Below are 18,730 nucleotides of genomic sequence, written 5' to 3'. Positions count from 1 at the left end.
CTTACGCCTGATGGAATCGACTTGTGTTTCAGGTTGGGGTCGAATTTTCAAAGCTATGCCTTTGAAGATTGGTAGTTGCAAATTCAACACGAATAGACTGTCCAATGAAGTTGAATAAAATAAATGCACATATTTGTAAATCAAGATTCTTTAAATTGTGTCCCCTCATAGGGAGTGTTTGTCGTTGCAGGCAAGTGCATCTTCCAGTTCCAGAGTGAGCAAAGCGAGAGGGGAAACTTCTCGTCTCCCATGTTCCCCAACAACTACTCCGAATCCCTCGAGTGCATTTACAACTTCCAAGGAAAAGACCACGAAACACTGAGGCTCACTTTCCACCACTTTGATCTGGAGGCACCATTCAAAAAAGGGTAGGAAATCAGTTGATTCACTCCAAATACAGGTTGTTTATAAATTCCCGAGCCCATTTTGATGTTTAATAACTCATAAAATAATGAAGATATAAACAAACTTATGGCATTTATTGATGGAATGACTCATATATTTTCCTTTTCAGGTTTGAATATCTTTACTTTTGTAAATATCGTCATCACGTGTGGTTAATTTCAGATAATTTCATTTTCCAGTCTAAATATCTGTACTTTTCTAAATATCGTCTGCTCATTAATTGCATTTTTCTCTCTTTTGTTTTTGGCAACTATTGCAGTGTTATGTTTACTTTTGATGTGTTTGTTCTATGTAGTACTTTTCTATGTGATGTTTTATTCGAGCGGATATTAAGAAGAATGCATACACACCACAAGAAAAAGCACAGATTTTATGGTGGTTCATAGAAACGAAATCGATAGTTCAAGCACAGAGAAATTGCAGAAGAATTTACCAAAAAGATTCTCCATCCAAGCAGCATCTTGCGGCGGAAAAAGAATTTTCAAGAAACTGGAAGTATCACAGATAAGAAACGTTCCGGACGTCCCTGCACAAGTAATTTTGACGTTGAGCGCGTCAGACAGATATGTCAGACAGACATTTTTAGACAATCCTAGAAGATCTGTGAGATCAGCGGCAAGAGAATTGGATATGCCAATTTCGACCGTGTAGAAGGTTATTAAGAAACAATTAAGACTGCATGCATACAAAGTTCAAATTGCTCAAGGTTTGGAACCGGACGATAGGCCTAGGAGGATGGCGTTTGCAACAGATATGGTAGAAAGGATAGAAGATGCTGCTGATTTTCTGAAGCGCATAATGTTCTCCGACGAAGCATCCTTTCATGTTTCTGGCATTGTTAATCGCCTTAATGTGCGCATATGGGGATCTGAAAACCCCCATGAATACCGTGAGACACAAAGGGATTCCCCAAAGGTTAATGTGTGGTGTGGACTAATGCACGACCGAGTCATTGGGCCTTTCTTTTTTACAGAAAAGACGGTCTTATTAGTCGTATACTTAGACATGCTGGAAAACTTCATATTTCCACAACTAAAAGAGTTTCAGCCACATGTTTTTTTGCAACAAGATGGTGCACCACCTCCTTAGGGTATCATCGTTCGTAGTTCTTTGAGGGACCATTTTCCAGGAAGATGGATTGGGCGAGGAGGTCCAATTCCTTGGCCACCCAGATCACCTGATATAACGCAGCTGGTCTTTTTTCTTTGGGGATTTATAAAGGGCAATGTTTACAGGAGGATCGTGTCGAACATTGATGACCTAAAAGCCAGAATTACAACTGCAATAGCCTCTGTGGATGCCGANGAATATGTCAGACAGACATTTTTAGACAATCCTAGAAGATCTGTGAGATCAGCGGCAAGAGAATTGGATATGCCAATTTCGACCGTGTAGAAGGTTATTAAGAAACAATTAAGACTGCATGCATACAAAGTTCAAATTGCTCAAGGTTTGGAACCGGACGATAGGCCGAGGACTCCTAGGCTAGGAGGATGGCGTTTGCAACAGATATGGTAGGAAGGATAGAAGATGCTGCTGATTTTCTGAAGCGCATAATGTTCTCCGACGAAGCATCCTTTCCTGTTTCTGGCATTGTTAATCGCCTTAATGTGCGCATATGGGGATCCGAAAACCCCCATGAATACCGTGAGACACAAAGGGATTCCCCAAAGGTTAATGTGTGGTGTGGACTAATGCACGACCGAGTCATTGGACCTTTCTCTTTTGCAGAAAAGACGGTCTTATTAGTTGTATACTTAGACATGCTGGAAAACTTCATATTTCCACAACTAAAAGAGTTTCAGCCACATGTTTTTTTGCAACAAGATGGTGCACCACCTCCTTAGGGTATCATCGTTCGTAGTTCTTTGAGTGAACATTTTCCAGGAAGATGGATTGGGAGAGGAGGTCCAATTCCTTGGCCACCCAGATCACCTGATATAACGCAGCTGGTCTTTTTTCTTTGGGGATTTATAAAGGGCGATGTTTACAGGAGTATCGTGTCCAACATTGATGACCTAAAAGCCAGAATTACAACTGCAATAGCCTCTGTGGATGCCGACATGCTTGCCGCTACCTGGCGTGAAATTGACTATCGACTTGATATTCTCCGTGCGACGAAGATGGCACTCGTGGAAGTTCGTTGACAAGGATCATGAAACTTTTTTAGTCTATCTAACCATTTATGTTATTAATTTTATTCTATCTTTATTATTTTATGAGTTATTAAAGATCAAAATGGGTCCGGGACTTAATAAACATCCTGTATTTGAATCAATTATTCTAATCACTTAATTTGTATTAATTGGTAATAATCACTTTAAACATAGATTCAATTCTACTCTGTTGGTTTCTATAAGTAAATAAAAATAATTTATTATAGTTTGTGACTTTCATTAAGTCGAGCAGATAAATCTCTCATATAGATAAATTTAATATATTTTTATTATTATCAAATGCCAGTCGTTCGGTTGCTATGTCATTAGACCACGGTCTCTCCAAAATTTCTCCACTTGACTACAGAAAGAAGATTGAGCATCCAAATGCAAAGCAGTTATATCCTGGCCAGTCTTATTAAAAGAGCAAGCAGGAGAGCCATCAATGTTCAAACAAAAAGGATGGAAGCGAAGATAATTATGTCTCTCAGGAGTTTAAAAGGTTGTAACAGCTGCAGAGTCAAGAATAAGCTGTGGTTTAGAGAAGGACCACCTTTTGAGTGGAAAACCTTGGAGTACATTCCAAGGTTTTCCACTCAAAAGATGAAAAACCGTTTCACGGATAAGGCATTTGGAAATCCTAACTGTTTCCAATTTCAGCCGAAGGTTTCTGAGGAGCCAAAGACCCCTTCTTGGTAAGATAGTCAACCTTCTCATTCACCGCAATGTCACAGTGGGAGGAAATCCACTGATTATAGTAATTCTCGAGCAAAGTCCAACACTTCAGAGTTCTGGGAGCCTCTTTATTAGAGGAAAGAACTTACAGTGCAGTCAGGGAAAAAAACACTACTCTGATCTTTCAAAAGAGTCTCATCGAATATCAAGTTATTTGGTTGTTACGAAAATGGACTGTTACTTGGCATCAAAATGAGTTGTGAAATTTCCAACTTATGTTTTTTATCTTCTGAACCGTTCGAAGTCTCTAGACCTTATCGAAGTCCAGAAACACTGCAAGTACAAAATGTCGATGATCTTTAATAGGTTGACTCAGGAAGTCAGTCTGTTAGGCAGTACACTGCAATCTTCTGAAGCCTGTCTGAGTAAATTGTTTTTTTTTTCAATATGCTAGTTCAGGCGAACTAGCATATTGCGAACGATCTCCAAATTAATATGCACTGGTAAAATAAATTAAGAGAATTTGCATATTTTATCGAATTTCATGAAAAACACTGAACTGAATGTAACTACTTCTAGACCAAAATACAAATCTTGTACATCAAATACGTAAGCACACACGCGTGTGTTGCAGAGCCGGAAGAGAAACAGGCTTTATAAGTGCGCTTAAGTTAAGATGCATTTCGTTCGCTAGCACACCATGGTGAATTTCTTGGTGATATTTTGCAGCAATAGGTCAAATTCAAATTGTAAAAGTAAAGATGAGTAACCACCAACGTTTAGATGAAGGAATGAGTTGAGGCCAATCTCAGATCCAGATTTGTAGAGAGTTCAATTTAACGTCCAGTGTCGAGTTTATAACTTAAGGAAACAGTTCTAGGATACAGGATACATCGAGAGAAAGTCTGGGCAAGAGCCCCGACGGCCCCAGAAGATCACCATTTTTCCATTATAGCGAGGCGTAACAGAGGGGCTACAGCTTCTCAGCTCTCTCGTGATTTGTATGCAGCCACAGAAACCCATGTATCAAGGGTGGCTGTTTCCAAATGATTTCATGAGAGAGGGTTGTTTGCAAGAAGACCTGCTGTTTGCATTCCGCTCACTTCTACGAACAAGAGAGTTCGTTCAGCATGGTGCAGAGAGCATAGAGATTGGAGTATAGATCAATGGGTGACAGTTCTCTTCGCTGGTGAGTCCCGGTTCAGCTTAAACACCGATTCTCGCCGTACGCTCATATGGAGAGAACAATGGACCCGCTACGTACCCTCCAATGTCCACGAAATTGACCATTATGCCGGAGCTGGTTTAATGGTCGGGCAGGCATCATGTTGCATGGCCGCACATCTCTCCATGTCTTTGAAAGAGGCTCTGTGAATGGTGTGAGATATCTGGATGAGGTCTTGGAGCTCTATGTTCGCTTTTTCAGGGATGCAGTTGGCCCTGAGTTCATTTTAATGACGATAACGCGAGGCCACATTGAGCTCTTCTGGTCGACGAAATTTTTGAGAATAAGGACATTCGCCGGATAGATTGGCCAGCTAGATCCCAGACCTCAACCCTATACAGCATGTCTCGGACGCTCTGAGGAGGGCAATTGCAACTCGCTACCCCATCCGAGAACCATCCAGGGAATGAGAACAAAGTTTGAACGAGCGGAACCAATTGCTGCAGGAAATGATAAACTGCCTTATTTCAAGTATGAAATCACGCTGCAAGGCCTGTATAAGGGGACCACACCCCCTACTAACCATTTTTTTAAAATTTATTCTGCTACCACTGTTTCATTCCTTCCTACTCCAGCGAGTGTTACGCACGATCATGCTTGTGTATTGCAATTGTTGAATGGTAATTCGTTTTCTATTGTGTCAATGTATGTACATATCAAATTTAATTAAAATCGGTCCAATAGTTCTAGAAATAATAAACCAAGTCTACAAATTCTTATAATTTCTTACACAAGTGTACTATATTTTCATTAATTTGATGAGAATTAACGTACAGATGAGACTCAACTGATCCTAATCGTCTGAACAATTACTTACTCTATTCGAATAAATGAAACGGAACAGGCGTATGAATGAGGTTCGATCCCTTTTAAATGACTCTTTTTCATTGATTCTGTTTAATCATTTTAACATTTATTTGAATCGTTTGCTCTTATCATTTGTTTGAATCAAATTATTTTTCTTAAATTTCAATAAAATAATTTTTTTAAAGTGTTGTACTGTACAAGTTCTTTCTGTGTAGGTATCTGCAACAATTGATGCCACTTATAATACGCAATGATCCTGGAATTCAATTTCACTAAGAAAGCAGCCTCTTAAAATCATAATTTTCGAAAATGCACTTTTGCAGGTGCCTCACGGACTATGTGGATGTGTCCACGATAACCATCGTAGGTAGCAAATTCCTGGTGGGACGTTTCTGCGGCAATGACATCCCGAATTCCATGCTCTTCATGAATCCTCGGGCGGAGATCATCTTCAAGACAAACCACGTGATCCACAGCAAGGGATTCCACGGATCCTACCATTTTCAGGACGAGAGTAAGATTTCACTTTATCACACAATAGTGAGTTATTTTCATGGTAAGGGGCATCTCTGTCAGGAAAAGAATGTACACACAACTTTTGCTTTAATTTTACATAATACAGTAGTATTATCATTTTGAATCATTCTCCTGAAAGTAACTTAGCATGTACAATTGGAAACTAAGAAATATGAGAACGGTTCCATGCTTTTTGGAATGCGATTTTAAAAGGTAAATGATATTTCTGAGTCCAGTAACGATAAATTCTAAAAGCTGTTTCTTCTACACATTTAACAGCATACATATTACTAATTTGGGTTTAGCTGTACAGAATTAAAAAAATATCACCTTAAATAACCTTTGTTCTAATGATCATATTTTCCTGAACTAAATGTTAAATGGAAGTCTCATGAGCTATTCTGCTGATTTCGTTCAAATTTTATATTTTGTTATTAAAAACTTCATTATCTAAAATGATTTAAAAATTTATAAACCTTACAATTCAAAGTTGTTTCGAATCTTATTGAACGAACTTATTAAAAACAATAAAAGCAATTAAAAACTACTTTTTACATGGGATTATCTTTGGATGAAATAAATTTATAGCTTTTTGATTCACTTAAGAAATTCTTTAGTTATGGCGAAAGATGCTAAATGCAAAATTAACTTTAAGGGCCCCTTTATATTATCGTCCTAACCAAACTATCATCACCGTATTTCCGAGATTAAAGTTATTTGTCTAAAAAATAGGAATATTTATTTAAAGAAAAATTATTTTCTTTTGTTTGATTCTTAGCATAAAATATCATAGGCACTAATTAATTAGCGTGTTGAAAGTCAGAATCTCGGACCAATAAGCCTGAGTTCTTTTAAATAGTATCCAGTAAGAACTGTGGTGTAATACCTATCCGAAAAAACTCTAAAAACTGTATGAATTGTTAATTCCCTATCGAGCATTCTTACACACTTCAAAGGCTGTATTTAGCACCAATAATTTCTAAAGCTTACAGCAATCTGCTATTCGTTGATGATGTGTTGTGTTTTTTAGAGCTCCGTAAATTAGGCGAATAATTAACGTAATTATGCAGCTAAATTGTGAAAAATGATGGTAGGGCATATTTTAAACGAATAACAAATCTTTTTCGACCATTATTAATAGAAGAAAGGGCTAATAATTAAGCTATTTAAAAATATGGCGGTGTACTTCTTGTCGGATTTAATTGACCAAGCATTTTTTAGTATCATATAAGCTTCAATCCTCTTTCCTTATTGATAAAAAATACTGATTGTGCTCGATTATTTGCCAAGTACTCATAATTTCCAACTTCTTGTCAGATTGATTTGACAAACTACTCATATAAACTGTTACAAAATGCATGAACACTTTTAGTTTTAGTCTCTTAAGATTTACAAAAATACGTCAATTGTATAAATTGATTTCATGATATCGCATCCCGCAAGAACAGTGTCATAACTCTAAAATGCAGCATTTGAGAAAAATCAACTTAAAGAATATTACAACACTTATCCTGAATTAGACACAAGACTGACACAACTGCCCTCAGCTGGATAAATTGTGAGTTAGAAATGTGACACTTTTTGAGCTTGACGGGACACTTCATACATATTTTTCATTGACTTAACCTCAAAATTGCTGTTTTTTGACTTGTGTCACTTTTCTTCTCTGGGGTGAGATATTTAACATTCATTTACTTCGGGTTTGTTCGAATTCTGTCTGTGCTGTATGTACGTTTGATTAGCTCACTAATTATGTTTTAAGAAATATTGTATATATGCCCCCTAAATTTATGATTCTGGCTTAATATTGTATCATTAAAGTAACTTTTCTGTATCAAATCTTTCTATAATTATAAATTTAGTCTTACTGAATAACAAACATGGAACTATCTTTTGCTTTGGTGTAGTGGAACACTTAGTAAAACACCACTTAAGTGTGAAATAGTTGCCTCCATTTTTTGTGTTCAGATACTCGAACATTTTCAAATCCGAAAATTAGATCAAAAGTTATTCAGCATTTCGGCTTTTTATTTTGCACATTGTGCAACGAAAACTATATTAGTAATACATATGCTGTATATTTTAAGCCAATCTGTTAAAAAGTGAAGAAGTTGTAAGATCTGCAAGTTTAAGAAACTTTATTTTGAAAAAAGGAGTTTTGAAGTTGGAAATTTTTTTTTATCCATACTCCCATCCAGTTTTTTACTCAGAAACTTTTCTTCTAGATCAACTTTAACACCATGATCACTAATAAAAAGGTTGCAATAGTGTTAAGAAATCAGGCAATCATAAGCAACTAAAAAAGCAGCACAACAAGATAAAAAAAAAAAGCAGGAACTTCTTAGAGTTGATTGTTTTCCCGACTAAGTTTTTAATTTTTATTATAACCAGAGTACATTTTAAATATTTTTTCATAATGTTAATTTAAAGTATTTTTTTTTCTTCTTATTCTTATGATTAACTTATTCAAAATTACTGCTGTATTGACTGGTGATTTTAATGCAAGTATAAATACTAAAGAGGAAGGAACAAGAATTTGGCGACGTCTTAAGAAGCGTATATTGGCTGAAATTGAAAACCAATCCAGCCAATTGAACGACAAGAAGACAAACATCAATTGATACATTTTTTTCTACTCATGACTTGAAATGTTGTGGCGTTTATGAAAATCTATCCAAAAGAAGAAAAAATAAAAACATTTAACCAATAAGTAACAAGTAATCACTATGATGCGATCACAATTTTCTCTTTTTTGTAACTAATGTTCATTATATTCTTATTCTAAACATTTTATTTACTTATTAGTTTTAATTTTTGTTATTAAGAAACTTTTCTTAACTTGGTACAGTTTCCAATTTAATTACGCAAAAGTAGTTTAGTTTAAATAAAAATTTCATTGAGACCTCCCGCCCCCCATTAAGTGACATGTTCCATCATTAACGAATTGGGTAGCAGAGCTTAATAATTCTTTTTTTGTAGAAATGATACCCCCACCAAAATCGACCATGAACGTTAGCAATTGTGGCGGTATAGTGACAGGAGTGGGTGGAATAATTGTCTCTCCTGGCTATCCTTATTATTTTCCAAAGAATATCGAGTGTATCTGGCTTCTGAGAGTGGACTATCATATGAGGATCTATGTTCGAATCATCAAGATGCAGCTCTACGGAAGTATAGGTAAATATTCACTCCCCCATTTGCATGTTTACGAAAACTTCTCTCACTGAAATAAACAAATCACTAGTAGAAATATTTTCAATGTAAGTTTACAATGTGAATATAAAAGGGATTTATTAAAAGGACACTGTACTGCAGTAAAAGACCTTCCCGGCAAATTCTCAATCAATTACGTTTGTAATTTAAAGTACAAGATTGTCCAGTGAATCTGTCATCATTTGCTTGATATTTCGTAATGGTTTGCTTTTAGTTTATCTGAACTCACGTTTTCTATACTTTAAACTTTAAATGACTAACAGAGGTGGGGAAAATTTAACCATTAAGGGTTTCTCCGCTGGTGTAGCGTCTTCATAAGACAGTCTGTACTCTATTAAAAATGTTGTTTTTTTTTCATTTGTGACGATTGGAATGTTTTTCAATTGAAAATTTAGAATATAAATATTACACAACTTCCTTCATTTTTTACACATTAAATGGACGAAGATTTGACTTAATGAGATTTTTGAACTTACAAATACATTTTTAACTTTTTTTCTTCCAAATTTTGCTGGTGGGCATAGTCCCAGATAAATTCTTGATTGGAACAAAGGAAAATTTTTACGATTTTCGTCTGTAATTTGAACCAATAATATTTAAATCGAAACTGAGCATTTTTATTTTGTACTGTATAAACTGTTAATCTTTAAAGAAAAATAGGATTTTAATATTTATATGGAGAAGAAAACCATGAAATCTTATAAGAGGTTTAGAACAATGTACGGACATTTCCTCTGATCCCCCTCATCATAATTGGTCAGAAAGCATTAGATTCTCAATCTCACTATCTGTAGTCTAATCTAAATTCTCCTTTTCCTTCTTATTAATGATGCATGAAGAAGAATTTTTACTTAATGTTAGCCACTCTAAATAAATAAGACGTCCAGTTCGTTTGGTTAGCTTTTATATATTTTCTAATAACATTTTTATGTGTGCATGAATTTTGGTAGTGTGTAAGGTACTGTTATCATGTGCGTAAGGTATATCAGTAAATTTCGGGAAAAAAATCCGTTTTAAGATGTTTCCTAAAGAGTTTACAGCATATTTGAAAATTTTAAATTTAATTCAATCTGAGTCTATTTAATGTAAGTAAATTAAAAGAACTGAAATTTAATTCATATTTTAAAATATGTCACAAGGAAAAGTCTTAATAGCAATTTTGAACGAACAATTTTGAAATAGCAATTTTGAACGAACAATTTTGAAATAGCAATTAAAGAAATAGCAATTTTGAGCGCCTTTAGTTGAGCGCATTTCCAATCGATTTGTGTATACTACCCACAAACTATCAAACAAAACAAAACTTTAAATTTAATTTATATAAGTTTTGTTCTTGAATCGCAATAAAGAAATATTAAAATCCACATAATTAGAATAAAAAACATTTTATCTATGTCTACGCAAACCACAAAACTGTGATAATAATGCATGCTTGGCTAATTATGCAGCTAAATTGTGTAAAATGANAAAATGATGCATAAAGCGTTGGTATTCTGTTCGCTAATTGCCTTATCTTCAAATCTAATGATATTCCACCAAAAAAACTAATTGCTGAATTTTTTGTTTGTTTTCAAAAACTAAAATTAATCTTTACTTTTTTTTACACTTTTTATTATTCAAAATGTACATACCTGTTTCTGATGGACTCAGATATCTGACCCCCAAAATATAGGGGGGTATACACAATCTGGGAAATAGAGTCCTCATAGTTTAGTCAGGAGAGCGGTCCAAAGTTTGTACCCCTTAATATTAATTTTACTTTTTGCGTATTTTCCCTCATTTCGAAAACTTTTTAAGCAAGTTAAAAAAATTTTTAGCGCACTTATAAAAGCATTTATCCAAAAAAATAAATTCTACGGAAAAAATACATTTTAGTATACATTTATTATTTTTTGTTATTTTATTAAATCATAGGCCAAAAAAGTTTTTAATTGTAAGGTAAATAATTTCTTACATAATTTTAAAGTGTATAATTTTGCATGGCGAAATAACAAATTTGAATAAAATCGGTTGAATAGTTCCAGAGAAATCGAATTTTAACTATACTATTTTTTTAAAATTCATTTTCTCTGGAACTATTTAACCGGAACCATTCACTCTACACAACCATGGCCAAGCCTATAGCTTGATTTTTTAGAGCTCTATTTTTTAGCAGCTCTGGCAAGAATGTCACGTAATTTTAACTCTGGTCAGAAATCGTGGAAAAAGCCTAGGTGTTTTACCGACGATTCTCCAATTTTCCACATTACAACCATTAGGAGGACTTTCAGCAGTGACAGAATTGACATCATACACCCTTCTGTATATACACGCAGACTATTTAGTCACCTGCCAGGATCGAACTGTTAACCCCCTGTTCTCCAAGAAGCGGCGTCTTTACCGACTGCTCTGATGCACACCAACTGTTCTAAGGACAAAAGACTTTTCTTGGTTTTATTACAGTTGTTGTCTAAATATATATAAAAAAATCTAATGATGGTTTCGCAGTTTTTCATCGTAAACGGCGCATTTTTATTGGCCAGAAAATCACATGGTAGGATCCAGTTTTTTCGCATTAATTCTCATATTTTTTGGTTGTCACTAACACAAAACTCATATAAGTCATAAGGCTATTGCTTTCCGAAAAGTATTTTTGTATCCCTAATTTAAGGGTATTTACCTGTACTGTTACTATTATGCTTTTAATTTTGTTTGTTTTCTAAATTAAAAGTTTAAGAGGATTGTTATTATTACTAACCTAATTCTGCATTGCATTTTAAGAAAAAGTTACTTAAATCGGTGTCCGATCTGGTTAACCGTTTCACAATTACTATTTTTCGATACAGATTACATGAATGACGGTTAAAGAGATTCGTTAAATGATTTAGAACATTGTATTTAAAATATATTTGGTGAACAAAAATATTAAATTACTGTTGTGAACTCACAAAATTTGCTACAAAAAAATTATTTCAAAAAATTATTTATGCCCACTAATAGATATTAATATTATCATAAGGGAAATATTTGGACGTGAGATTTGGTGGCACAAGTGTTCCTTTTTGTACATATATGTTTAGTAGAATAATTTCAACTGTTCTGTGCCAAGAAACAACAACTATTGCAAGCAATCATCGGGGTTGGTGAGCGTCAACGAACAGGGAGCTTAGCCCCCTAGTATTTGTATAAAAAATAAATAACAATAAAAACGCATAAGGAAGAAACATTATTAACATTTATTCATAGATAGAAAAAAAAAATTATTTAGATTTTTTTATTTATTGAATTGTCGTCAGACTCTTCGAGATGCTATGCGTTAATTTATTTTGTTTCATTTCTTAAGCGAACTGTCCAGAGGCTGAATTGGCCATCTATGATGGCTACTCCAGCATATCGTTCAATCCGAATCTTATGCAGAAGTACTGTGGAGATCTTCGATACTACAAGAATATCGAGGAACAGACTGCGCTCTCTGCAAGGAACAGGCTCTTGCTCAGGTCAGATTTCAAACACTTGTGTTTAATGCACGACATACGTCATCACTATTTTAGTACACTGTTGGAATTTTCTTGAAAAAAATGGTTAAATAACAATTTATATCATTGTTATTTTACCCTCTTCAAACAAAACAGTCAAATAACCATAAATAAGATGGTATTCAAACTGTTAGAAAAATCGCTTATTAAATGCTCTGACCCAATACAGTTAAGCAACCAGAATTTTATCTCACCAACTAAGCCCATCCAATGAAGTTCCTTACTGCTTCATATCATAGCCGAGGGGGCCAATGTGTCAATCTCATGAACGGCGATTCCAGTCCCTTCATCACTTGAAGAGTTTCCAACAAAGCCCATTGCATAACGAAAAGCCTTGATCCAATGTCCAGTTAAATTCGTTTTGAAGCCATACTAGCTCTGAAAATAAACGTATAGTTTTGGTTTCATAATCACATTAGTTATAAACTGTTTCAAAACCATAAAGGTAAAACATTACCGTAGATCTTTACCATAGACTTTACGGTTAATTGCATGGACAGACTGCTGTCGGTTATTTTACCATAATTTTAGAATGAAAATTCTAACAGTGCAATAAAACTTTTAAATTGTGTAAATAAAAAAAAATAAAAAAATAAAAGCCATATTATAGTTAATAGTGAAATAAAAGTTCTTCGACTATCAATGAAAAAAAATTATTCAGCGCTTATTTTTTGAATATTTTTCAAGAATGAAGATAAGAAACAAGGATTTTACAAAAGAAATCGCAAATCTATGAGAAAATAATACAAAAACGAATTTCAGAATTCGACAAATCACAACTTAAGAATGGTGGGAATCTTTCTTAAGTTGCGTACACCTCCTTTTTTCATCAACAATTTTTCAGATTTCAAATCAAATTTTGTTCTTAAGTCTCCTAAATACTAATTTTCTACCCTCCCTCACAATGTGGGTACTTTATGCCTTCATTCTAGAGAAGGACTCTAAAAATATATTTCAAGGGTAGGTTGTACAAAGCACCATGTACATCCTTTTTAAAGATTCTTTGTTGTCTGACCTACTAATTATAATTTGGCCAAATTGAGCTCAATGATTTAAAAGTGTTGTGTTTTACAGATTCAAAACATCGGCGGCTCAAATCATGAAAGGAGAAGATTTAGACAAGAATGCTGTTGGTTTTAAAATTATCTGGACTGCAGTAGAATTTCAAGATGAGGGTAATTTTTAATATTTATTTGGGAGATTTCGCACTTTTACTTCAGCTTCCTTTAAGCTCCCGTGCGTAAGATTGGAACACGTTAATATTAAATGCTTTACGTTATGTTGCCTTGATTTACTCTACTAAGACAAAGCTACAAGCACTCTGTTTATAGCTGTGTATTTAAGCTTACCTCCTTTGCCTTTGATCTTACAACATTTGATTCATTAAATGAATGAATAATTTTATTGGATTTTATTTAACTTTAAGCTTGTCTAATTGCACTAATTCCATAAGAAACTAGATAAATTTTCGCTATTTTAAAATTATAAATTATATTTATTTAATCTATGCAATTTAGTTAAACGAAGTTAAATAATCAATAGAAGTGCAATAATATTTTTTAAGTATTATTATTAATAATATTAATAAGATGCATTCTTTATCGCTGAAGAATTCAGAATTCATCAAAATCTATAATAAACCAAATTTTTCTGCTCACAGAACCGCAGTTTTATGCAGAGCAAAGCATCTTGAATCGTATACCACAGCCTTAAATGAATAGTCAATATCTATTGTAAATGTTTGCTTTGATTTTACGGCCTAAGTTTAAATGATATTCTACTAAGTTAGTGTTTTTAACCTAAGGGTTTTTGCAATTATTTTTAAAAAAGTAATCATATTTCAGAAGGTTCAATGAGCTATGTAAAGGAGCAAATCTCCTTAAATTACTTTCGTGATATTATTTTGATCATTGCATGGGGACACTCTATATAATTTAATGTGTACAAAATTATATAGTGTAAACGATAATTTCAATAGCAATAATTTACAGAGTAATTAATCCCCAATCAATAATTCAATAATTCATTCCCAAGCATTAACAATTTCCGAGCAATAATTTCCAGGGTAACTATAAATACAAAAATGAGCTACTAAGCAAAATCATATTCTATATAGATGCAAAATTATACAATTTAAGAAATTTCTGAACAATATGTATATTTTATTTCCCCATTCTTTATTTTAATGCTTTGGTGCCTTACGTACAGTGCGTAAAATAAAAACCGAACCAGTTTGAATAACTTTTGATCTAATGATCTGATCTTCACCTTCTAAGACTCAATCTTAACGGCTAGAGGGGGGTGATTTCAAAAATGCTAATTAATAATTGCAGACTATATTTTAAATTGCAAAATCAGACACAAAAGCGCATTTTCTCTAAATAAATATGTACCTTTTTTACTGCGGATTCGGATTTCTAACCTCAAAAATTTAGGGGTTAGCCGCAATTTGGGACACATTGTCCCAATATTTGATCAGGAGAGCACTCCAAAGTTTTTACCCCTTAACGTTAATTTACTTATTGCATATATTGCTATATCTCGAGAAATTTTGAAGCGAATTGAAAACTTTTGGACACAATTATAAAATTTCTTTATCCACATGCAAAAATAGTTTTTAGTAAATCTTTATCATTCTTTATTATTATTTTAATAATGGTCGAAACAATTTTGAAGTGTATACAATTTCTTGCATCATTTTGAAGAATCTAATTTTACATGCAAAATACAAAATTTGAGCGAAATCGGTCGGATAGCCTGAGAAATCGAATTTTAAATGTCTGACTTTTTTGAAATTTAGTTTCTTAGTTTAGTTTAGGTTTTTTGCATAGACGAAAAATTGTATTCTATATCGATACAAAGTCAAGTGATTTATGAACTTTCTTAGCAATACATTTATTTTTTTATCCTGGTTCTCTATTGTAAGACTTTGGAGGCCTGTATAATATATACCTACAAACTAAATCATATTCTACGTATTCTAAAATGGCTCAGATTCTAAGATAATTTAAGGAATTTTTGATCTAATAATTTATGGAAAGGCTCATAATATTTTTGAACGATGTTTCATAGAAACAAAATCATAGCTTAAGTCATTTTATACAATAAAATTTTTATTCTCGACAATTTTTTACCATAAATTCGCTTAAAGAGTCTTTTTTTCTTGTTACCTAATTTCGCTTGCTTCAGCTTAATTTTTTTAAATTTATTTATTCTGGAAAAAAATGATGAATTCGAAGTTTGGAGAACTAAGTACCACTTACAGCATTAAAAATTAAAAAAAATTGAAAACAATTTAAACTGATGTAAAAGCTAGAGGTAATTCATAGGGCTTATCTTTAAACTTATTTTTTATCCTCTTTTGTAACATAATTTAGAAAGAAAGATTATTCAATTATTATTCTTCATCATTAGGATAATTTCTTTTATTTTACTTCAAAGAAAAATATTTCCTAATTATTAAGTATGTTTAATAAGAAAATTTTAGCTCTTATATGCTATTGTCCTTTTCGATGCTTATTTATATGATTATCAAACAGAAGAATTTTTGTGGGTCTTTTCATTTTATTACATTTTTTCCTGGATATAGTGTATTTAAAATATAATTTGTAAATAATTTTAATGATTTTCAATGTAAGCAATATGTATTCGTACATATACTATTGGTCAAAATGTATTCGATATGATAGCATGAAGCAAAAAGTGTCAGATTTTATGAATTCTACTTCATACTACTCTCTCAGTCATGCCTTAAAATTGTTTCTGAGAAGAACGTATCATTAAATGAATGCATTCAAAACGAAGACAATTTCAGATAAGAAACACCGCAAAACGGAAACTACTTTATTAACAACTTTTTTCACAAATTTTTTGTTACATTTATACAAATACTTGATCTAGTCTAATTCGGTCTTGAGGATTTCAAATCTGAAATTAGCTTTGTTCAAAAGCTACAGACTCTTTTTAAAATGACATTTCTTTTTGTCGAAATGTACAAGTTTGGAAACGTTATATATAACGGAGGGTCGCGTAAAGGTTAGGACAAAGTTCTAGGGCAATTAAGGCACATCATTAGGATTAAAAATGTATAGAAACCTAAGCCCGGAAATGTCATTGTACGCGGCTTGGGGCATTTCTCCTATTATGATCTGTTTAAGAGCACCCAAATAATAGGAAATAATTATAGTGTTCATAATAGGGACATGCTTAAGCTGCATATCCGAGCATAAGTTCTCATGCAATTCTAATCTTTATGATGTTCCTCAACTCCTATAGAAGTTCTTCGCAACATTTATGCGATCCCATTGTTATATAGAGCGTTTTTAAACTTGCACATTTCGACAAAAAATAGACTAAAAATGTCATTTAAAAAAGGTCTGTAGCTTGCGATACAAAAGTAGCTAAGATCTATTTCAAAAAATGCAGCAGAATATGGAAATAAAGAAAATGGGTTGCCTTATTGTTATCTTTTACTGATTATTGTTTATTATGACGGTTGATCATTCATTGAAGTTGATTGTCTATCCAACAGCTGATAACCTTTGATGGATTTTCTAACACCTTTTAAGTCAGTCAATTACTATTTTTTGAAGAAGAACTGTCTTTAAAAACTTTTTGCAACATTCCAATAGCTTTTGTAGCAGAAATTTCAGCTCAAAAAAAATTTATGTGTGTTATTTCACCGTTTTAAAAATTTGACAAATTGAAAATTTTTCTCTCATTGAAAACTTATATACTTTTTGAAAATAAGTTAACTATTTCTAAATGATTATAGAAGCTGCAAAAAATTTGATAAAAGTTTGCAATCTATGTCAATAATTAATAAATTATGAATGGAACAGTCTAGTTACTTTTTCTTTTTGATCAGATTAGTATATTACAATCTGGAAATTGGTTAAATCGATTAAACAGAAGTCCCCAAAAATTACGCAACAAAGAAAAAAGTGAATCTTCTGTTCAAAACCTGGTAAAAATGAGGAACCAATATTCATTTTTGGTTCATAATTTATTCAAATGAAAATTATTTAAGATTTTAGTCCAAGCCATAACTGTAACGTATTCCTTTAATTGATTTTCTCTGAGAACGTTATGAATTCCAATATTAAAGTGTTCTTTTTAAGGAAAAGCAATTAAAATTTAACTTAAAATTCTAATTCAAACTGTAACTTAAAAGATTATTGAGAAAAGAATGGTCAGTTGAAATGGTGGGTATCAAAAGTAGAATTTGAGGGGAAAATGAAACTTTAAAACAAAACTTAAAAGTTTTGGTTCACACTATTACTGCAACAATACGTAACTATTTCAAAAACTGTACAGGATTTTAATTTTATGGGTGCCTTTTTAAAAAGGGAAAAAAAACTTTAAATTAAAACCTTATTATTTCACCTTACTCTATAGCCAGTAATAGATAAATAATTCAAATTTCAAAGTACCATTTTTTCTTTTTAAAAAATTGCGCAAAATTTATGAGTATTATTATTATGTAAGTATATATGTCAGACAAATTCTAAAAGATAGTAATTTAAATTTTTAAATTAAATTATTTCAAATAATCGCATTTAAAAACAAACTTTAAAAAAAATTTACACAAATTGTTGTCGCAGAAACACATAGTCGATTCGAATTTCTCGAATCTCTTTGATTAAAGGAAGGAAACTTTAAAACTAAACATAACGACTTTAGTTCACGCAATTAATATTGCAACAACAGCATCTAATACATTTTTTAAATGCATTGAAATTGAATTTTAAAATATCTTTAAAAAATCGAATTTATTACAGAAAGTCATTATCAATTCAATTTTTATTTTCATTTATTTATTTTTATTATTATAAAAATATTTTTATTTCTTTTAAGAATTTTGAGGTTTAAAAATTTATGGCTAGTATTATGGTATTCTGATATACGAAATAAAACTTATAATTTAGTCAGAACTACCATAATTATCCTGTGAAATATGCTGAAAGGAAAACGTAATAAAATGGGAGACTACCGAATAGAAATAACTATTTTATTAGAAATACCATAAGTGAAGTGAACAATGCACAAAACGAGTCTCATAGAAAATAAGAAGAAACTTTTAATCTAGTGGTCGGATTTTCCCAAAGATGCAGTCCACATTTGAGGGGGCTCATTTCGAATTTTTTTAATTAGAAAGTTAAAATCATTCCTTTTGTCAAAAAGTTTAAATTTTGAGTTATATATATATATATATATAT

At 32.4% G+C, this 18,730-nt stretch overlaps 1 protein-coding gene across 1 annotated transcript in view; it reads left to right on the top strand.

The window, feature by feature from the left end:
• LOC107439055 (CUB domain-containing protein 2-like) overlaps positions 1–18,730 on the top strand; it is an 85,183-nt gene that overhangs the window by 36,993 nt on the left and 29,460 nt on the right. The window contains exons 3-7 of the mRNA XM_043047289.2: positions 191–368; positions 5,592–5,782; positions 8,764–8,961; positions 12,320–12,473; positions 13,587–13,687. Coding sequence (XP_042903223.1) covers positions 191–368; positions 5,592–5,782; positions 8,764–8,961; positions 12,320–12,473; positions 13,587–13,687 — 822 coding nt within the window. The remainder of the gene's footprint in view (positions 1–190; positions 369–5,591; positions 5,783–8,763; positions 8,962–12,319; positions 12,474–13,586; positions 13,688–18,730) is intronic.

Source organism: Parasteatoda tepidariorum, chromosome 10 (assembly GCF_043381705.1).
Source record: "Parasteatoda tepidariorum isolate YZ-2023 chromosome 10, CAS_Ptep_4.0, whole genome shotgun sequence".
In the NCBI taxonomy this organism is placed as follows: domain Eukaryota; kingdom Metazoa; phylum Arthropoda; class Arachnida; order Araneae; family Theridiidae; genus Parasteatoda; species Parasteatoda tepidariorum.
The sequence above is the reverse complement of the archived record's forward strand: the minus strand, read 5'-3'. Positions and strand labels throughout refer to the sequence as shown.